Below are 22,516 nucleotides of genomic sequence, written 5' to 3'. Positions count from 1 at the left end.
TCTTCATACGAATTCCGTTTTCGACGTATTTTTTTTTTCATGCGTAGGTATTTCCGAGTACTACAACTTTCATTTAGATCACTTTAGCTAAAAATAAATATATTTTTACTTTCATATTTAAATGTAATTATAACTTTTTAAACCATATAACCATTAAATCTTTTATACACATTTTTGATTATTTGTAACACCAAATTTACTACTATATATTTATATATAACTTATGATAATTTTATAAACATTTTTGACATAAATACTTATCTTTATTTATTTATTTATAAATGAAAACGGGGCGTTACAGAACTCAACCAGCTAGCAAGCCCACTCCAAAGACATTCAAGCAAAGTAATGACAAGGCAGAAAAATGCACCTTTTGTGGGAAAGATGGTCACAATAAGGATGACTGTTTCAAGAAGGGTATCTGGACTGGTGGCCCGGGAAGAAGGATAAACCCAAGCCGAAGGCAGCTTGCGTGGATATGGGTCCTAGCCTTATACCTGGGCTAACCGATGAGCAATGTCACCTCTTTGTGGAACACTTCAAGGAGGAGTCACTCAATGAGACAATTCCGAAGGCTAACTTGGCAGGTAGAGAAAATTCTTACGATGGATGGGTCATTGACGCGGGTGTTACCGATCACATCACCCACAGGAGTGATCTTCTTGATAACAAAATCACTTACACGAAGGAGGCACCCGTCATCATTCCTAATGGTGACAAAATACCTGTTATGGGGGAGGGTGAACATACCCTTCCAGGAGGCCTTAAGATTAATGGAGTCCTACATGTTCCAAATTTCAATTATAATTTGTTATCTGTGAATAAGCTTGCCAAGAACTTACATTGTGCTATAACCTTCTTTCCTGATTTCTTTGTGATGCAGAAATTAGTGACGAGGGACTTGATTGTTGCGGGTATTTGCATTGGAGGACTATATCGAATGGGGGCAATGGAGAGGAAAGCTTTCGTTACTACCTTTGAGGTTTGGCACAAAAGGCTAGGTCATCCATCACCCAAGAAGATTTCTAGTTTAGGCTTTGTTAAAAATATTTCTAGAAATACTCAAGCTGAAGTGTGTGATGCTTGTTTTAAGGCTAAACATACAAGGCTTCCTTTTCCCATTAGTGAAATAAAGACTACCATTAGTGAAATAAAGGCTACAAGTTGTTTTGATCTTATACATTATGATGTGTGAGGAAAATATAGAACCCCATCTTTTTCAAAGGCTTTTTATTTTTTGACCATAGTAGATGATTTTAGTCGATCCGTATGGACATTCCTTCTCAAACATAAGCATGAGGCTAGCGCACACCTCATAAATTTTCACAAGATGGTCAAAACGCAGTTTGGAAAGGAGATCAAACGTATAAGGTGTGACAATAGGGGAGAATTTGTCTCTCATAAAATGCATAGATTTTATGCACAAGAGGGAATTGTCTTGGAGACTTCTTGTCCATATACACCCCAACAAAATGGGGTGGTAGAACGCAAACTTAGACATTTGTTTGAGACGGCACGAGCCCTTCGTTTCTAGGGCAATCTTCCCAAAGCTTTTTGGGGAGAATGTATTATGACCGCTACTTACATGATCAACAGGCTTCCCTCGAAAGTGCTCAATGGGGTCACTCCCTATGAAGTTCTTTTTAATCAATCACCCACTTATGATCACATGAGAGTATTTGGGTGTTCGGCCTACTACCAAAGCACAGAAACCGGTGGAGACAAGTTTGAGCCGCGAGGTAGACCAGGCATCTTTGTTGGTTATCCACAGGGGACGAAGGGCTACAAAATTTATGACTTGGAGTACAGAAGGGTAGTAGTGTCAAGAGATGTGAGATTTCTAGAACATGAATTTACAATGAAAGAATACAAGAAAGTAAGAAGACAAATGAAGAAGATGGAGATCTCTTTGTTTTCACTGATAAGGAGGTCACCATGACTCCGGTTCAGCATCCTTCCATCATCGACAGCCACATCGGGGATGAAGCCCAAGATCATCACGATACTCTCGAGCTAGATAATGCTACCATCGATGAAAACAGCGAACTCATGGAGAGCGACAATCACGAGAACCAAGAAATCAACAACACTGACAGCAACAGAGAGACTCGAACTCGATCTCAGCCAGTTCGCTTCAAAGATTATGACGTACAGCTGCCTCCTTCGATAAGTCATCCGCAACCTGCTACCAATCGAGTCGCCTCCACAGTACATCCTCTCACTAATTATGTCTCATATGAAAAAAAATTAATTCTCATAAATCCTTTTTAGCTGTCATCGCCACCCACGATGAGCCAAAGTTCTTTCATGAGGCTATTAAAAATGACCGATGGAAAGAAGCCATGCAAAAGGAGATCCATGCTCTTGAACAAAATAACACTTGGGAACTTACATCTTTTCCCTCTGGAAAAAGAGCTATAGATTCCAAGTGGGTCTATAAGATAAAGTACAAGCCAAATGGAGATATAGAATGCTACAAGGCCCGTCTTGTTGCTAAGGGTTACACCCAAATGGAAGGTGTGGATTTTCATGACACCTTTGCCCCGGTAGCTAAGCTTGTAACCGTGCGTGTTCTACTCACTATAGCTGTCAAACGTGACTGGATCATACACCAGTTAGATGTTAACAACGCCTTTTTTGCAAGGAGATTTGGACGAAGACATTTACATGAAGATACCGCAGGGTTTTAGAAAAGACAATGAAACACGAGTCTGTAAGAATCTTCAGATGTTTCGTATTATTCCAGAATCTTCATGTTCCCGCTTGAGGGGGAGTAAAGGAATCTAGATTATTCCAGTGAATGGATAATCACAGATGTTTCGTATTTATCTATTTGTTTTTGTTATCTTTTACTGAATTTCAGGATCTCAGGATATATATATCCTGTTTGCTTTTGTATTCAAAACCTGTTACGTAATAATGAATGAAACAGTGCACGAATTCTCAATTAGATCTTTTACTAATCACATAGATTTTCTTGTTTTTTAACTCGGCTCACACATAACATCATTATTGAACTGCAACTGGTTCACTTAGAACCACTTCAAAAGATCCCACGATTTGAACTATCACCCCCGTCGTCTCGAATGGTGCTCCCCATAAGCCTACAGCTTGCTACTCACTGCAAGAAAAAAAACACTGCCAAACATCACGCTTCCGCTGTGATGGCAACCCCGCACCCAAAGGCTCCTCCCCTTCGAAAGTCGACTCTCATAACGGCCTTATACCTCTTCACGAGCCCTAAGATCTGATACCAATTGTTGGTTCAGGCCCCACAAAACAAACACAATCACACACTCACGTGTATGTATGTAATTTGCATGGAAATGGAACTCTACTGTTAAATCTGGTATCTGTTATATTAAATATGAGAGTACAAAAAACAAATAAACTAATATTACTCCTATTTATAACTAAAGCAATCAAGAAAACACATGCTGCATATGACCAGGTCCTCCTCCCTTTTAGCTCCGTGTTCACCTCTCCTGAGAACTCAGTCAACCAAATTACCAAGTCTCTCAAGTCAAACTTGAAGCAAAAGACTCCAACAATCTCACGTCCATCAAGAAGGTTAAAAGACATTTTTACCCCTAGACCATTTAGTACCGCTGACTAGTGAACAACTCGATTAACCCAACAAGATCTCTTTCCATTAGTTTGTTGCCAATATCTTCCTAGCACTTTATTACGAACATTCCAAGTGTATTGTATCTTTGTTTGTACCTTTATGAGCCAGACTGCAAACTTTTGGTTAGCTACTCAGATTTTTGGTCATTTTTAGTCGTAACCAAACTCCATCATTTCTTGACACAAACTTTGATATTTCTTTCATTCATTCTAGAATGTCCAAATGTTGAGGATTCATATATAAAGTTTTTCATTCGTTTTCGCAAAATTTCATTTTTTTCACTTCTAACAACTTAATTGATATTTTTACCAATTTTTAAACATTTTTGTCAAACCTTAAGTATTTACTTGTATTGATGTTCTTGCATCGTTACCAATCCTTTACGATTTATTTTTATCACATTATGTAGCTAGGCATCCTTACATTAGCTATTTTAACCACTCTTGAAGATGAATGTTGCTGATATTAATTTCATAAATCACATACTTATATTAGATTAGTGTAGATATGTATTGTATTGTATTGTATGTAGCCCATTAGATTGTTAGGCCACTTGTAGCCCATTTATTATGCTCTCTGTTTGTATTTATTGAGGACTGATGGTATAGACCTATTATGGGAAAATATTGTCTTCTACATGGTATCAGAGAAATCTCATCCTAACCCTATTTCTTGTCTATGATTCTTCCTTCCTACCGACACTATTCTCCCATCGACAACATCTTCTCCTCTTATGATCCTTCTTCTTCTTTTTGGTATTTCTAGTTTATATTTCTTGATTCCACATCACTACCCTCCATCATGTCAGGTGATGAAGGCTCTTCCTCAAATCAAAAACCATATGTTGTGGTTAATATCAAGACTCATGTCCCCATTATTCTTCATTTCAATGAACTCAATTATGATGCTTGGAGGGAATTGTTTGAGACCCATTGCAGAGGATACCGTGTGCTAGGCTTTCTCACAGGAACCTCAAAACCGAAGTATGATAAAGATGAAGACCGGTACACCCTTGACTCTATTGTAAAATCATGGATCTATACAACTCTTACTCAACCTCTACTCACATCCATAGTCAAGAAGAACTCCACCGCTCACTCTGCCTGGCAATCTCTTGAAGATCTGTTTCTTGACAACAAGAATATACGTGCCATTGAACTTGAAAACGAACTTCGGTTCACAACACAGGGTGACCTTTCTGTTGCTCAGTGCTGTCAAAAAATGAAGGGCATTTCGGACCTCTTAGATAATATCGACAACCCCATACCCAAAAAGACCTTCGTTGTACATCTTTTGAATGGATTATCTCCATAGTATGACAACATATCCATGCTCCTTCGCCACACAGATCCATTATCGACTCAAAACAAATCGTCCTACTCAAGCATCCCACTCGGATCACTCATCATCTTCTACCGTGCTCTATGCGGGACACAACCAGCGAGCCTCATCCAACTCCAGCCGTGGCGGCCGTCGCCCCAACCAGCCATGCCGAGGAGGTGGCAATTCCGATCAGCGCCGCCAACAAACTTTTGGGCCCGACCATCAGCATCACCAGCAGGCCCTTCCTTGGCAGCAATTTCCCATGCCTTGGCAGCCCTTTCCATGACCTTACTCACCATATTGGCCATACTTCAGACCTGCTCCAGGAAACCCACACCAGCGCCGGTGCACTGGACAAGCTCAACAGCATCAGTCCATCATTCTTGGAGCCCCACCAGCTCGACCACAACATCCCCACACTGCTTTTCATGTGACTACCACTCCTCAACTTCAGCCCCAATGGCAGTGGTTCCCCCCGATATCATAAGATCGGGCCATAGATTTAACTCAAGAACTCAACTCTATGACTGTTACTGATGACACAGATGCAAATTGGTACATGGATACGGGCGCGACCTTTCACCTTTCATCCGACACAGGTATACTCTCGTCTTTTAGTAATAAAAGTAACGTTAAATCTGTTTTTGTTGGCAATGGTTCAGCTATTCCCGTTACCCATACCGGTCAATCAAAAATTATTACTACTCATCGCCCTTTACATCTTTATAATGTGCTTGTCACACCTAGTATTATAAAAAATCTTATATATGTGCGTCGTTTCACAACTGATAATCATGTTTCTATTAAATTTGATCCTTTTGGTTTTACTGTGAAGGATTTGACAACTCTTTGGGTCCTACATAGGTGTGATAGCACTGGCGATCTATATTTCGCACCATCTACTTTTCAGCCTTCCATTGCTCTTCTTACCGGTAGCTCCAGCTTGTGGCATCAGCGTCTTGGTCATCTAGGTGCTCAAGTTTTCAATTATTTAGTTTCAAATCGTTTTATTTCATGTAATAAAACATCTAGTTCCTTTGATTTTCCCGCTTGTCAATTTGGGAAACATGTTAAGCTACCATTTTATACTTCTAATTCCGTTGTTTCTGGTTGCTTTGATATTATTCATTCTGATTTGTGGGAATCACCTATTACTAGCTCTAGTGGTTTAAAATACTCTCTAATTTTTCTTGACCACTTCTCTCATTTTCTTTGGGTATACCCCTTACGTAAAAAGTCAGATGTTTTCGCAAAATTTCAACATTTTCGAGCCCATATCAAAACTCAGTTTCAAACTGAAATTAAGCGGTTCCAATGCGACCACAAGGGTGAATTTGAGAACAAAAAATTTCACAACCTTTTTGACCAAAATGGTATCCAATTTCGTTTCTCTTGTCCCCGTACTTCTCAACAAAAAGGGAAGTCAGAACGCATGATCCACACCATTAATAATGTCATCCGTACTCTTCTTTTCCAATCCCACCTCCCACCTACCTTTTGGGTTGAAGCTCTTCACATGGTAACCCACCTTCTCAACATCACTCCCTCATCTTCAATAAACAATGACATCCCCTTCACAAAACTATATAACAAACCACCTATCTTTACTCATCTTCGAGTCTTTGGATGCCTCTGCTACCCAAACATACCCACACCCCATAAACTTGCACCACACTCTACACCTTGCATATTCATTGGCTATCCAACCCAACATCTTTTTTTCATTGTTTTGACCTTGCCAAATGCAAAATAATCATATCCCGTCATGTCATCTTCAAAGAAGATGTTTTCCCTTACAAATCAATGACACCAAATAAACCCCCCTCTTATTCCTTTCTTGATAACACTGATGGCATAAACACCATCTCTCGAGACCTACTTATGTCCAACAATCATCAACCAAACACCAATTCCGACAGCAACGATACCACCCAAACAACCGATTTTGGGGCCGAATTTTCTGGAATTCCTGTTCCTAATAGCCACCATTCTCCACCTTCTTCCCCTCTACCCTCATCTCACTCTACTACCTCTTCATCTACAACCTCTAACTCCTCTACAAACACTAGTCCTCCCCATGAAAATCATTCCCCACCACCATCCACTCATCCTATGGTAACCCGTGCTCGTGTTGGCATTTTTAAACCGATCTCCCGCCTAAATCTCCACACAACCACTGAACCTCCTCTTCCTAAATCTCACACCCAAGCCCTTCAAGACCCTAACCGGACCATTGCCATGCAAGACGAATATCGTGCTTTAATTGCTAATAGTACTTGGGTTCTTGTTCCAAGACCTACTGGGCTAATGTTGTGCGATCCATGTGGTTGTTTAGAAAGAAATATAATGCAGATGGTACTCTTGAGAGGTATAAAGCCCATCTTGTAGCTAATGGCAAAAGCCAACGCCCTGGGATTGACTATGATGAGATATTTAGTCTGGTTGTTAAACCAACCACCATTCATACAGTTCTTAGCCTAGCGACTTCGCGGAGTTGGTCTATTCATCAGTTAGACGTCAAAAATGCCTTTTTGCATGGTCAGCTAAATGAAACTGTTTACATGCACCAGCCACCTGGGTTCCGGGATACTACACATCCCGATTATATTTGCCTTCTACATAATTCACTTTATGGTCTGAAACAAGCCCCAAGGGTTTGGTTTCAGCGGTTTGCATCCTACATCACTAGGATCGGTTTTTCACATAGTCGCTGTGATTCTTCAATATTTATTTTTTTGCAGGGGTTCGGAGATGGCTTACTTACTTCTTTATGTTGATGATATAGTTTTGACAGCTTCATCTACAGCACTCCTTCAACGCATCATTTCACTTTTAGAAACAGAGTTTTTCATGAAGGACCTAGGTGCTTTATCATTCTTTCTGGGCATAGCTGCAACACGGGATAATAAGGGTATATTCTTATCCCAACGCCAATACGCGTTGGAAATATTAGAGCGTGCTGACATGATGAAATGCAACTCATGTGTGCTGACACAAATTCTAAATTGGATTCTTCTCCCGAGCTGGTTATAGACCCGACTCTTTATCGCGAGCCTTGCAGGTGCTCTCCAATATGTCACATTTACTCATCCAGATCTATCATATGCAGTTCAGCAGATATGCCTATTCATGCACGACCCTCGCGAACCTTACTTTCATGCCCTCAAGCGCATTTTGCGCTATGTTCGTGGTACACTGGACTACGGGCTTCAGCTTCATCACTCCTCCACTACGATTCTTATTGCCTATTCTGGTGCAGATTGGGGGGATGTCCCGAAACACGCCGATCTACCAGCGGTTAATGTGTATTTTTAGGTGACAACCTCTTATCTTGGTCTTCAAAACGCCAGCAGACAGTTTCTCGTTCTAGCGCAGATGCCGAATACCGTGGCGTGGCAAATGCGATAGCCAAAACTTGTTGGTTAAGAAATTTGCTCAGAGAGCTGCACACTCCTCTCACCAAGGCAACCATTGTTTACTGTGATAATGTTAGTGTAGTTTACTTGTCTACTAATCCTGTTCAACATCAACACACCAAGCATATAGAGATGGACATCCATTTTGTGCGTGACAAGGTTGCAACTGGTCAAGTCAAAAAATTTCATGTCCCTTCCGGTCTTCAATATGCAGATATCTTCACCAAAGGGCTCCCTACATCTCTATTCACCAAATTTAGGACCAGTTTAAGTGTTTGCTCTAGAACTCCCGCTCAAACTGCATGGACGTATTAGTGTAGATATGTATTGTATTGTATGTATGTAGCCCATTAGATTGTTAGCCCACTTGTAGCCCATGTATTATGCTCTCTGTCTGTATTTATTGAGGATTGATCGTATAGACCTATTATGGGAAAGTATTGTCTTCTACAACTTAATCCCCCAACGATACAACACACAGGAGTACAAGGTGTTGTGACATCAACTTCTTTGAACATCAAGCATATGATGTTTATTTTTTCTTTGTTTTAGTTCTGTTGTCAATCAAGTCTAGAAAAAAAAATGAACATTAGAAAATAAATCTTTGTAGAATTAGACTTTAAAGAATAATCAATGTGACAATGATATAAATGTGTACTTTTAAAGGTTTTGCAAAATCAAAACCGGTTATGAAGAGATAGAGCCTAGTTCTGTATGACTAGAAAAGATGGTACATAAAAAGCATTGAAGCTTTAAGAAAACCAAAGCCACCCGGGACACAAGAGCAACAAGTAAATCAGCATTCCAGCACTCTCCATTTACTGTCACCCATGATCATTGGACTAGTAGTATTCCACACCCATCCATCAAGATTATATTTTAACAAATTAATCAATTAGGCACTCATCATCTTGTAGTAAGAGATCAATCTTCAGAGGCCCAAGAGCTTCGAGTATTTTTTAAATGAGTTGCTTAAATTAAAACGCATATTTCAAACTCTGTTTTGTGTGCAGGCTAATGAATTTAAGAAATTCTGATGAATTACCGAAGTTATCCAGCTACTAACGAAAGTCAAAAGTTATATGGAAAAGAGTACAAGGTTTTGTGGGTTCAACTTTTTGCAATAGCAAATGGTCTCCTCTTTTTTTGTTCTGTTTTCACTCTAACTCTCTTTCATAGAGACCGGAGAATAAATTAAAATCGTCATTCTTAAGAAAACATCCATCCACTTGACCCATCTGACTTTTCAATAGTTTGTAATGTTTTTAGTTAGTATTAAACCTTGGTTAAATGGGCCATCGAAATAAAGTACATATTAATCACCATTTTCAAATGGGTAAAGTCGTAGGTAGCTATCTATTAGTAAATTGATCACATCATTTTAAACATCTTGTGTAAATTGAGAGATGAAGGAAGAAGATGTGATTTTTTTCACATCGTCACTTAGTCCGCCATATAACGTTAGGTTATCAACTATCACGTGAGGTTAGGAAAGTTCTGTAGGCCCCACTTTGAGGCAGGCTTTTCAACCATCTTACTTTGATGCGAATGATGAATTGTTAGGGCCTACTACTCCGAATCCCAAAACCCTTCTATTTTTAAGCTGTTTTTGGCAAGAGATTTTCCATTCAGGGGGAACAGAACTACACATGAGTTCAGCATACCACAGATCACGGCTACTGTGGGTCCTGTAGCATAAATGTTAGATCTTCCTCCTACATCAAAAACACTCAATGTTTTTCATGTATCTTTATTGGAGAAGGTTGTTCAAAAACCCACTAGCACAATTCTACCCCCTGAACTTGTGTTTGTTAGATGAATCGGAAATAATCATTCCCATAGCAATCTTGGCTGTTAGATCTAACAGTGTAATGACATCATGAGATTGTAGATAAATGTTTGGTGCAATGATCAAATGGGGAGAAGAAAGAAGCAACATGGGAAGATTTGCAACCATAAAAAGTCAATTTCCAGATGTTAGTCTTGAGGACAAGACAGCTTTTTACTATAATGCTAAACACCATGAATAGGATTGTCATTTTAGAGGCGGAAGTCCCCAAAGGAGATTACTCAAATTAAACAACAACCTGGTGTCTACGATAGACTTACAATGATAGTTTCATTAGGTATCAATAAAATTCTATTTGGAATTATGGAAGTTAGTTTGCTCAAAGAAAGCATAATGAGTTATTAATGTTATTCATCTACCAACGAAAGTCAAAGTTACATGTACCCTGTTTTCAGCTTCTTGGAACAGCAATTGAGTTCTCTGCTTTTGTTCTGTTTTCAATCTATCTATCAAACATAGTCTTTCTAGACAACACAAACGATTATGCTTCATAGGATGTCTTTTGATGAAAACCGAAACTTCTTTTTCTCTTTGGTTTGAATCTAGTCTAGAAAACAAGTAAATATCAGAATATAAATCATATAATAATTTCTATTTCTATTGAGTTTGCCTTTAGAAATTACGTTATCAGTTTGACAATGAGATAAATGTATATCTTTAAAAATGTTTTGGAAAAGCAAAATAAGTTTGCAACATCAAGGTTATCAAGAGACTGAGCCCAGTTTGAATGACTGAATAGATGCTACACTTAAAAAGAAAACTGATCTTCATGAAATCAGAATGCAACATTAGCTGATCACAAAAGAACAATCAAGTCCTTTATGAAGTCACAATTCTGGTCTATTCCTACAACACGATTTAATGCCTACAAAAAGTATAAAACCATAAAGATTGTGAGTTTTCAAAAAAGGTTTATGATAGATTGATTCTAGTATAATAAGAAGATGATTTACCTTTTCTCTTGTTATATGATATTGGATGTTGTTTATGTCCATCACAGATATGGAGCTTCAAGATGCAGGTAACCAAGTCAAATAGTCAAATAGAAAAAACACATAACAAAGGTACAGTTTAAAACAAGATGATAAAGTAATGCCAATCAACATTCAACGCCTTGAAGCTATTCTTGAGAATCATTACAATTAAATTAGGGGAAACAATTTCATTTTTCCTAATAAACAGAAACATCCCAATTTCTATCAAAACAATTAGCTCATTTGTTTCAAGAACCCTAGAAATACCACATGGACCATTTTTGCAGTTTTGTCTTATAAGAATTAATAAAAGAAATATGGCATTTTGATTATTTTAAATAAAAGAAAGCATGACTTAAAGGTATGAGGAACATTAGGGACATGTAGGTCTTAAAAGTGTTAAGACCTTAAGAGTATTGCCTTTGCTTTAATACTATAACATGGGGCTTTCATTTTGGATTGCTTAAGACATGCAAAAAACCGTAGCTCCTCCATCTCTCTCTCTCATTCTTCTCTTTCAAAGTGTTAGAGGTTATTTTTTGCTTCTATTTTTGCTCTCTTTAAGTCATATTTTGGGCACTTAAAGCTTAAGAGCTTAAGAGTTTAAAGACTAGCATCATCTTCAAGTTGGATTATTGTTGGTGTCCACAAAGGAAATAGTTCTACTCACATTCTCCATCAACTTCCTAACTTCCCATTGAGGATTCAAAGACTAAGACTACAAAGGTTGTTATGTTCTTCTTCTTCTTTGGTTCTTGTTTTCTTTCCAAACTTTGCAAGAAGATCGTTTGTGGGTTATAAATTAGTTTTAAAATATTCATTTTAAAGTCTTTCGTTTGCTAAATTTTTGAGTTTTATGAAACTAATTTTGAATATAAACCCAACAAGCCATAACTACATAGCTAGCTAATCACATTATTTTAAAGATATTGTGTAAAGTGATTCGTTATTTGAACATATGTATATTGGTTGTTTGTACTTTGTTAACTTAATATTCATGATTTCAAAATCTAAACAGTAAATCTTCAACAAATAATGAAAATTCTAGGATCAATCCTAGGATAAATGGGTCAATAAAATATCCATTCACAAGCATTTCAATTCAATTAGAGTATTAGTCCTGGATCAAATGGGTCACCTGATAAACATATTAATTGGCTATTAGGCTATACATTATCTGTATTCGTGATTCGAATAAATTCAACAACAAAAAAAGTAACATTAAAAGGATATGTATTTCATTTATCAATGTTAACAATTAGATACTGAGACAGAATTTTTGAGGAAACACATAATTGTATTGAAATAATATTATTAGGTAAATGGAGAGATGCTGGAGGGAGGTAAGGTGATGGATTATCAATGAAACTGATTCCATTGAAGCTCCTTGTGGAACTCTGCATAACTTGGACTCATACAACCCAGGATGTATTGTTTAGAGAATCATTCCAAGCAAACCTTTAAAATTAGAGGAAAGTTTTTCATTTTTCCTAAAAAAAATACTAAAGAAACGCAAATTAACATCTAGTGATTAATGAATGCTTGCATGACACGTCATTTCTCCTTACAAGCTTAAACATCCCAATTTCTAACAAAACAATTAGCTCGTTTGTTTCAATAACCCTAGAAATGACAACATTCTGATATTAACTTCCAACAAATTAATTAACAAAAATTATAACGACCATTACAATACTCACAAGCTTAATCGCAACTTCTTTAATCATCTCAGCAATAATACATGGAAAGAAAAACAAATGAAACCGAATGTTACCTAAATAATTCAAATGAAGTAAAACAGAAATTAACACAACAATGTCTGGTTTTTCCCATACATAAAGACCTAGAAGCTCCCAAAACAGATAATTGTAACATACCCGAACAGAATCCGTGCATGAAAATGCCATTCAAAGAAAATAGTAGGCTAGTCGCTAACACTAATCTCTGTCGTAGGTAGATGTGGAATCGCAACTAACGTTGTTTTCGATCTCAAGGAAATAGCGTACAGAGGTATTACGATAAATAACAGAAACTGCCCTACACTATACAAATATTGACAAAATTGACCCTGAAGATACGGAAATAGCCAAATTGCCACTAATATTAGTCAAAGTGAATAATTTGAAGTATAGAATAATTTTATATAAGTTCCAACGGTAATCCGTTTCAAAACAATCAACGGAGGAATGTAAATTTAATAATATTATAATACGTTATATTAAAGAAGGAATTATAATTAAGGGCGGATTGCAAACTTGTTGAGTTCCTTTGGGTAGTATTCTAACAGATTACTAACGAAATGGATTATGTTGTTAAACCGTTTGGAAATCATAGTAAAATCCTAATAATTAGGCTTTTTTATTCCATGAAAAATCCATCTGTATTACATCGCTGTTTTCGACAGATTTTTATGTCGCTAAAATTCAGTTGGCATTACATTTGTTTTCTAGTAGTGAATTTAAATCGAACGTCATTGCTTACTTAATATTTTGCAACCCATAAACAAAAGAAATTTCTTATATTAAGACATTTTTTTATGATGATGTACTAAATAGTTTATAATACTTTATGCTTATGTTGTATTACTATTTATATAATCTAGTCTTTCACTAGAAGACTATACACCTTGAATATGATTGTTATATTACTAGGAAGTACCCAAAAAACATAAAAACCACTGTATAATCATGGAATATAGTTAGTTAAAAGAAAATAGGCCAAATTTACTTAATAATACATTGTAATTTGTTTTACCTTTACTTTTTTTTTCTAATTGAAGATATTTTTTTCTGATTTAACAACTGAGAGTTTCTTTTCATTTAAGAAAAAAACATTATATAAACTTTAAATTCTATGAAAATGACTATAGTATGGAATTAATTCGGTTTAGCCACTCAAATAATTTTGCTTATGATTTAACTGATAAAACTTTGATTTTAAAAAAAAAAAAAAAAAAAAAAAAACCCACCACTATCTATTGCTTCTTGCAATTTATAACTGGAAAAAACTCATAGTTGTTTTTTTTAGAAAAAAGAAATCTATGTCATTAAAGTATAAAAAAAATCTTACAATGGCTAAACAAAACAAATCAAACAACAAATGGGTTCTATGGAATTTGCCCAAGAAAATACACAAAAATCTAGAGTGGAAAACAGAAAAAAACAAATAAATAAAGAAAAATCACAACAGTCAGCGAAAGTCAAAGTGACAACACTCGATGAAAGTCAAAGTGACAAGAACTCTGTTTTCAACTTCTTAGAACAGCAGATGGAGTTCTCTGTTTTTGTTATGTTTTTAATCTAACTTTCAAACATAGTCTTCCTATACAAAACAAACAACCATGCCTCATAGGATGTCACTTCATGAAAACGGACACTTCTCTTTCTCTTTGGTTTGAATGAAGTCTAGAAAAAAAGTAAATATCAGAAAACAAACAACCATGCCTCATATATAGGATGTCAAATTGATTACTTAATTTCAAAAGGTTATGAAGAGACTGGGCCTAGTTAGAATGATTGAAAAGATGCTACACATAAAAATCATTGAAGCTTCACAGCTTAAATCATCAGCAGGAGTTCTGCACTTAACTTTCATGAATGATTGTTGGGAAGTAAGTCATTCACCTATAGATCAAGATTCCATTTCAAGCAAATTTAGAACAAGAAAAAATTAAGTAAATTTTGGAAACCACTGTCCATAAAAGATTGTTTTAGATCGCATAAGGGTTTATCAGTCAGACAGAAACAAACCTTGTAAACTAGAAGCAGCACCATATAAATGTCTTCCTTTGTAAACCATCATCAGTTTGATCTTTTATTTCCTCTGGATGCTTTCATTTCATAATTCATGGCTGTAATTGTGGGAAATGTGAGAAAAATACATTTGAATTCAATTAATAAGCCATCAATTTAAACAAAAGAAGTCCAAGGCGAACAGAGGGTTGTACCTTCACATTAAACTTGTAAGATCTCCTTACTAGAATGTGCTGAAGAAGGGGATAAGGGAGATGTGGGGCCAATAGGATCCTCCTTTGCTAATCTTTTCTTTCAGATTCGGGCATCCATGGATCCACAATACCAGAAGCAAAGGCAACAAGTTTTCTGGTAGATCTTTCGTCTTCGGGCAGTTGTCAATGAAGAGACGTTGGAGGGAGGTGAGGTGTTGGAGTCCCGTTGAAACCGATTCCATTTTCTCAAATCCATCTATGCCAAAAATAGTAAGAGATGAAGGAAGAAGATGTGACAATTGATCAAACTTTTTCACGTCATCATATGGTCCGGCATGTAATCTTAGGTTAACAAGTGATGTTGGAAAATTCTGTGGGCCCCACTCTGAGATGGGCTTCTTCAACCCTCCTATTCTCAGGTAACACAATTTGGGAGGCCAAAGCCCACGAGGAAAGGATGCATCCATACTTGTACACCTTTCTATCCAGATACGTGTTAAAGAGGTGAGATTTGGCAACTCATGGTCAGGAAATGACTCCATACTTGGACACTCTATTATTGCCAACCTGACGAGGTTAATGAAGTAACCCAACGCAGTGATCGATTTCAGATTTGGCCATTTATATATATGTACTGATCGAAGCATCTGCATTTTTGAGTTTACAAGCATCCCTGTCTTCTCTCTTCCCAGCTCCTTTTCCAATAGTTTCTTGCAACCAGTGATGAGAAGTTCCTTGAGCTTCTGCCCTCCTCCTGTTGGGAAGGAGACCGATGTAATTGAATCACAACCTCGAAGATACAAAGCCTCCATGTTATCTGGACAATTGCAATGCTCCAAGCTGTTACAATGCTCTACTTCCAACCTCCTAAAAGATGTTAGGCTGCTCCCACTATTATCCTCCTCTTTCTCCCCTAAACTCACCAAATTTTTACATTTACTTAAATCCAACTTTTTTAAATTAATAAGAATCTTACTTGCCTCTGCTTCTGATTCCCATATGTATTTTATTTTATTACACCCCCAGATGCTTACTTCTTCAACTGCCCCAAGATACTTTGTAACACCTCTCCACAGTTCATCAGTAAGCCCTGAAATATCATCTATTTCCAACTTGGTGATTGATGAAGCTACATCAACCAGGCTTTTCAATAAACCATGACCACATTTTATTAGTTTCAAAAACCATAGTGAAGGTAGTGTTTCAATGGAGACCGGGACCAGATTAGGACAATCTAAAATTCGAAGCTCTTGAAGGCAAGGAAACGATCCACTATTTGTTGACCATTCCTCCCACCCTGACATACTATAAAACCGTAGCATTTCAAGTGAAGGAAATGCAAGGTCGGTCCCAAGAAACTCCAAACCTACAACCTTCACCTTACTCATCTTACCAATAAACAGCTCCTTCAGTGATGGTAGTTGCCCAAGTCTTGGTAGAGATGTACATTCTTCACACCCTTCTATCGACACTTTAGTCAACCGAAGAAACGAGGGATCCCCAACCCAATTTGGAAACTCTGTACCCCTATATGACATAATTCTGAGTTTCTCTAGAGTACCATTATGAGGCATCAGCTCATTGAGGATCTCTTTTTCAAGTAATTCAGTTCCAAGAACATTAAACTCAGAACCCCAATTCAACTCTAACTCAGTAAACCTCTTTTGTGATAAGTTTGCCTCACGTGCATCCATTGCATTCTGCACATTGCCCAGCCCTGCAATAGTAACTTTTCCATGGAGATTTTGCAATTTCTTAAGCTCTTTTATTGCAAAGCCGGAATCACCTCCAATAATGATTTTGGAGAGAGTCTGTAGGCTTTTCAACTCACCAATCCCTAAGGGCATCTTCTTCAAATCAGGAGTATCCCTCATGTCAAAATGCTGCAAATTTTTAAGTTTTGAGAAGCTATTGGGCAACTTTTCCAAACTATTACAGCCAGAAACGATCAGCGTTTGTAAATTATAAAGATTGCAGACATTTTCTGGTAAATGTGTGATTTTACTGTCAGATAGATTAAGATACCGCAAGTGCTTCATACTACCAATGACTTCTGGCACCTGGCTTATGCTAAGACCACTCAAACTTAGGACCCTTAACAATGGTAACTCCTGAAGTAAGTCATTCAACACCTTGTTTGATAAGTTAAATGTAACCCAATCTTCTACCACCCCAACAGACAATGCTAATAATGTTCTCAAATTTTTAGCTCCCTTGAATGGCTCGAACCTTTTGTAACCCATGTAATACTCACAAACAAATGACATATGGCGTTGCTTTTCCAAAGCTTCCTTCCTAAATTCCTGTTTTATCTCAATGTCTAACCTTGAAAAAAAGTCTCCAGCAACATATGTGGCCATGTCATTCAGGAGGTTATGCATCAAAAACAACGATTTGTCATTAGGAGCATGTTGAAAAAATGACCTTGACAGCAACTCTTCAAAACATTTCTGACCCCACTGTTGCATTGAATTTCTTGCAGCAGAGTGTTGCAAAAACCCTTCTGCCATCCACAACAGAACCAACTCCTCTTTGTCAAACACATAGTCCTTAGGGAACAAGGAGCAGTATGCAAACAACAACTTCAAAGTGGCTGAAAGATCATTATAGCTTAGTCTAAGAACAGGAACAATCTTATCTTCATCTCCTAAACCCCATATCTCACTATCCAACTGATATTTCCATTCTTCCTCATCTGTTTTTGTCATCAATAACCTCCCAAGTATTCTTAAAGCCAAAGGCAAGCCCCCACATTTTTTCACAAACTGTTCCCCATATGGCCTTAGTGTTGGATGTGAATCAAAGTTAGGTACACCCAATGCGTGTTGAGCAAACAAAGACAAAGCATCATCTTGTGATAGACGTTGCAGGGAGTCTATACAACGCAGAGGGTCTTGATGAGAAAAACCCAACTGTTTGAGTAATTGCTCCTTCCGAGTAGTCATGATTATTCTACTTCCAGAAGTCCCAGCATGAAATGGGCCCACTAATTTCTCCCAATCACCATAGCTTTCCGACCATACATCATCCAAAACTATTAGAAATAGTTTGTTCTGTAGTTTCCCTCTAAGAGCTTCTTGAAGCAGATTTAAGTCTTCAAACTCTTTCTTTTCCCCAGTTACAGATTGATAGATAACTTTGCTTATGTTGAGAATACTGAACTCATCAGAAACACAAACCCATGCCCTGAGTTCAAAGTGATCTTTCACTTTCTTTTCATCATACAAGAGTCTAGCTAGAGTTGTTTTGCCAACTCCACCCATACCAACTATGGGCACGATGCTGAAGTTTTGACTCCCAGATTCATTTTTATCCCCCAACAGCTTCTGAAGCAATTTATTCTTATCATCTTTACGTCCAAAAATACCACTTTCATCTACCAAAGACGCCTCATACCTTTCAATTTTTGGCTTTTCATATGTTATCACACTTAAACCAAGATTATTTTTTGCCTCTACCAGTTCTTGTAACCTGGCGGCAATATCATCTAACTTGGCATGCATCCTAGAACTTTGTGAGAAACTTGTGCAACAACTTGGGATTAGTTTTCTTACCATACTGGTGGAGGCTCCACCCTCCTCGGTCAACTCACGATGAATAGCTTCAGTTGCAAGATCATCAAGTAGGTCGTCTATGTCGTAAGCCAAATGTTGGAGATCATTCAGCCATCTTTTAACGGCTTCATTAGTTACTTCTTTCTGGGAAGCATCGTTAAGCAGATCTTGGATTTGGTCTAATGTCTTCTTCAATTTCTTGAGCTCAGATTCAATTCCTTTGGAGCGAACAATCTTCTTCAAGGCTTCAGATGCCAGCTTTTCAAAGACCACTGTCAAGAAGGCAGAAAGAACGATTTCAGCCATTGTTTATGGCAAGAGCAGAGAATATAGTAGAGATGTGGATGAAATGGATGAAGAGAGAATGATTTCAATTATCAAGAGAAGTTGATGAATTGGATGAACAGAGATCGATTTCAATTATTGGTTACAGTGAATATGTGGATTAAATTAACGCCCACCACAAATTTGTGGGCCCAAAAGTTGCAAGTTGCAATTGAGGAGTTTCAACGAAAAGATAAAGAGATTAAAAATTGTTTAACCAAACATTGCGAAGTGAAACTTCTTTGTCGATGTAAAAATTCCATGGACCCATAATTGTTTGCATCAAAGAAAAATGATGAACTAAACCCACTCCTCAGTCAGCCCATGAGGACAAAAATAATCTATTCTTCATGACTTTCTTCACTTTCTACTTCCGCCGGCGTTTCTCCAATGTTACCAACTCCGACGATTCTGACTCCGGCAGCCATTAGTTCATGCTACATTTTGATAGAGATAAACATTGCGGATCATGATGTTTAATGTGAAAGAGTTAAGGAATTGAAGCTAGTGGCGATTCCGCGCGTGGCGGAGACGGAAATTTCTGAACTGGCCCATGATCGTCTGGTCAAAATTTTTATGAGTATTGGCGGTGGAGCCACTTGATTTACTTTTTTGTTTAGATAAAGATGAAAAAAAGATGTGAGGTCCCCTATCTATTTTTTAAATAAACTGAAAATTATAAGATTTTATTTAATAAGTATTTTTAAGTTACAACCTTCTTGTTAAAACCTCTCTAACAACTAGTTGTTAATTTTTGTTAAGTTACACGTAAATGATAACTAATATTTATTAATTTTTTAAGTACAAATAATTTAAGAATTTGCATGACGCAAAAAGTTATTGAGTAGATTTACAAAATTTTGAGTTGATTTTAGATCAGTGAAAAAGATGCGTTCAGTGACAATTTTGTAATATTGATCAATTATAAAACTGTTTTTTAACTCTTAAATACCTAACTTTTTCTCCACTCAGATCCTTAATATCTTCAGCCACGGTCCTTACCAAAATCAAGAAGCAACTCTACAACTATCTATATAAAATCTATAGAATAATAAATAGATAGAAGAAACGATTAGTCATAGCTTCTTCCTAAATATCTCGATTGATTCTAGGAACACTGCATCACACTTCAAAACTTCTCCCAAAGCTACAATATCAAAATCTCCAACAGTGAAAAAATGAAGCCTCAAAGTTTCTTACGATGAAGATGAAGCCTTGAATGTTAGGTTTGCGGAACATTCATAGGTTAGCCGTGAAAGAATCGAACTCTACAAAACAGTAGAATAGAAAAGAAATTATATGTGCTTTATGATAACGATGAAGGTTATAAAGACGAGTTCGATATACTTGCAACCAAACCTTGTAGATCCAGAAAATGAAAAAAGTTCAGTCACGACATCTACAGGTATTCTACAATTTTGTTATATATTCTAATTACACTTTTAATATATGTTGTTTATATTCAACTTTTTATTTTAGTTTTACATTACTCAGGTTGTATATAGTTTTTTCTTTAGTTTGAAAAAATTTCATGTTGTAAAAAAGTTCATCTATGAGGAACATTGAACCTAGACAATTCGATGTAAATAGTTCCATATTGGCTCTAGATAACTAAGAAACTACATATATGCTAGTGGAAATGTGGAATATTCAATTATGAATGATGTTGATTATTAAAAAATTCTTATAAACATAGTTGAATGAATGAAAATAGTTATACATTAGGTTATATGATATTAATGTTCAACTATAAATGATGTTTCATCGATACTTATATCTTATTCACAGTTAAATTTGTTTGGAAAATCCGAATATTCATAGTTTAACAAAGGAACATCCCCAAATTCATCCACCAGAAATACTAAACCTAGACAATTCGATGTATACATTTTATATTGGCTCCACGTAACTAATAAACTACATATCTGCGAACGAAATATTCAACTATGAGTGATGTTGATAAATAAAAATTTCTTATAAACATAGTTGAATACTTTTTAAAATTAGTTATACATTAGGTTATATGAATTAAATGTTTAACCATGAATGATGTTTTATAAATAATCATCTAATATTCATAGTTGAATGTGTAACGTCCCGAAAATAATAATAATTTTTGTTCTTTAAAAGTTTATCAAATCATTCATTAATTGTTCAAAATCAACCCAAGTCATAATATTTAAACTTCAGAGTACAAATATATCAAATGCGGAAACCATGAATGATGTATTATAAATAATTATCTAATATTCATAGTTGAATGTGCCATCACGCCGGGCCCTTCCCTTTTGAAACGGAAGTACCTGAAAATATAAACATAAAATGTAAGTATAAAGTTTAGTGAGTTCCCCAAAGTACCACATATCAAACATACAACTGGGCTTAACCCTGAGATATAATCCAATCCAATCTGTACATATGGGCCTCGCCCTGGGGTATATTTCAAGACAAACAACACATATGGGCCTCACCTTAGGGCCTCGTCGTGGGGTCTGTTTCAACCCGATTATACTGTAGTGGGTCGTGCCCTGGGGTATATTTCAACCCAACATGCTATAGTAAGTCCCGCACTCAACCCAACATATAATCACATACAAACCACATAGAATTATCAATCCGAATAATCACAATAATGGGCCGTCATTGGTGCCTTCGACCCATTAATACTGTAAGAAAACTCACTTCACAAACTGTCACACCCCCAAACCGGAACGGCTGAAACGTTCGGGGGCGGAGGACGTCATGTACAGTATCATAACAATGCACAATAGTAAACAAGCAACAACATCATCTATTGCATTAATAATATAATTTAATACAAGTGTGTTCTGTGTATAGTTTGAAGGACACCAAAATATGACTCAAAATAAAAGATGGGTATCGAATGCGCTCCGTCTTCTCAAAACCTGGTCCAGTGTACCTGTCTACTGGTGACCTGAGAATACATGTTATTTTGAAAGAGTAGATCAACATTTAAGCTGGTGAGTTCATAAGTATTTTAGTGTCAGATGTTTGTATAAGTTTGATGAAAGTGTTTGTAAATGTTTGTAAGTGTTTGATGTAAATGTTTGTAAGTGTTTGATGTAAATGTTTGAATCTCCTAGAAAATCCTACATTTTCTACTTATAATGAAATGTAGTCTTCTACCAAGACCTGACTGTTCTGTATGTTTATTCTTTTGTAAAAGTGAGTGTTTTTCCCAAGTATGACTATTATTACCAGAAAATAGTTTACATTACCGTTTATGTGAGAAGATCACAATATGAATGTAATGGGAAAATGAAGATGTACTATAGTATTGTATATAGTAACTACCATTGTACTAACTACCTTAAACCAATTGTTTAATTAAGGTAAAATGTGATGAGATTATAACCATACTTGATTGACTAGTAAAACACGACGTTTGAAGACGTCGAAATGCTATGTGTAGGGTTTCAAAGTACTCCATGGATGATGGCAATGGGCCCCCTTGATGAAGTGTAGGTTCAAAGCCCAAGAC

At 36.7% G+C, this 22,516-nt stretch overlaps 2 protein-coding genes across 4 annotated transcripts; one reads left to right on the top strand and one right to left on the bottom strand.

Moving 5' to 3' along the window:
- Nucleotides 1-4,429: 4,429 nt before the first annotated feature.
- On the top strand, nucleotides 4,430-4,942 carry LOC145164862 (uncharacterized). The gene has a single exon (XM_079083527.1). It carries the CDS (start codon nucleotides 4,430-4,432, stop codon nucleotides 4,940-4,942), a length of 513 nt encoding a protein of 170 aa, XP_078939653.1.
- Nucleotides 4,943-10,496: 5,554 nt separating this feature from the next.
- On the bottom strand, nucleotides 10,497-19,179 carry LOC145167550 (putative disease resistance RPP13-like protein 1). Of its 3 annotated transcripts, XM_079086775.1 has the most exons (4): nucleotides 15,137-19,179; nucleotides 14,940-15,040; nucleotides 11,170-11,224; nucleotides 10,497-11,081 (listed from the first exon to the last, which is right to left on the bottom strand). In XM_079086775.1, exon 1 carries the CDS (start codon nucleotides 18,994-18,996, stop codon nucleotides 15,166-15,168), a length of 3,831 nt encoding a protein of 1,276 aa, XP_078942901.1. In that variant the 5' UTR covers nucleotides 18,997-19,179; the 3' UTR covers nucleotides 10,497-11,081; nucleotides 11,170-11,224; nucleotides 14,940-15,040; nucleotides 15,137-15,165. The 3 variants fall into 3 exon arrangements, with proteins under 3 accessions (XP_078942901.1, XP_078942899.1, XP_078942900.1); XM_079086773.1 differs by lacking the exons at nucleotides 10,497-11,081; nucleotides 11,170-11,224 and adding an exon at nucleotides 14,277-14,813; XM_079086774.1 differs by lacking the exons at nucleotides 10,497-11,081; nucleotides 11,170-11,224 and adding an exon at nucleotides 14,277-14,594.
- Nucleotides 19,180-22,516: the final 3,337 nt, after the last annotated feature.

The sequence above is a fragment of the Lactuca virosa genome, chromosome 3 (assembly GCF_052849685.1).
Source record: "Lactuca virosa cultivar CGN04683 chromosome 3, Lactuca_virosa_CGN04683_v6, whole genome shotgun sequence".
Classification (NCBI taxonomy): domain Eukaryota; kingdom Viridiplantae; phylum Streptophyta; class Magnoliopsida; order Asterales; family Asteraceae; genus Lactuca; species Lactuca virosa.
This window is presented reverse-complemented; position numbering and strand designations above follow the sequence as displayed.

What these genes read in the sequence shown, in the direction of transcription:
- LOC145167550 (XM_079086775.1), bottom strand. Translation starts at nt 18,996, where the DNA reads ATGGCTGAAATCGTTCTTTCTGCCTTCTTGACAGTGGTCTTTGAAAAG.
- LOC145164862 (XM_079083527.1), top strand. Translation starts at nt 4,430, where the DNA reads ATGTCAGGTGATGAAGGCTCTTCCTCAAATCAAAAACCATATGTTGTG.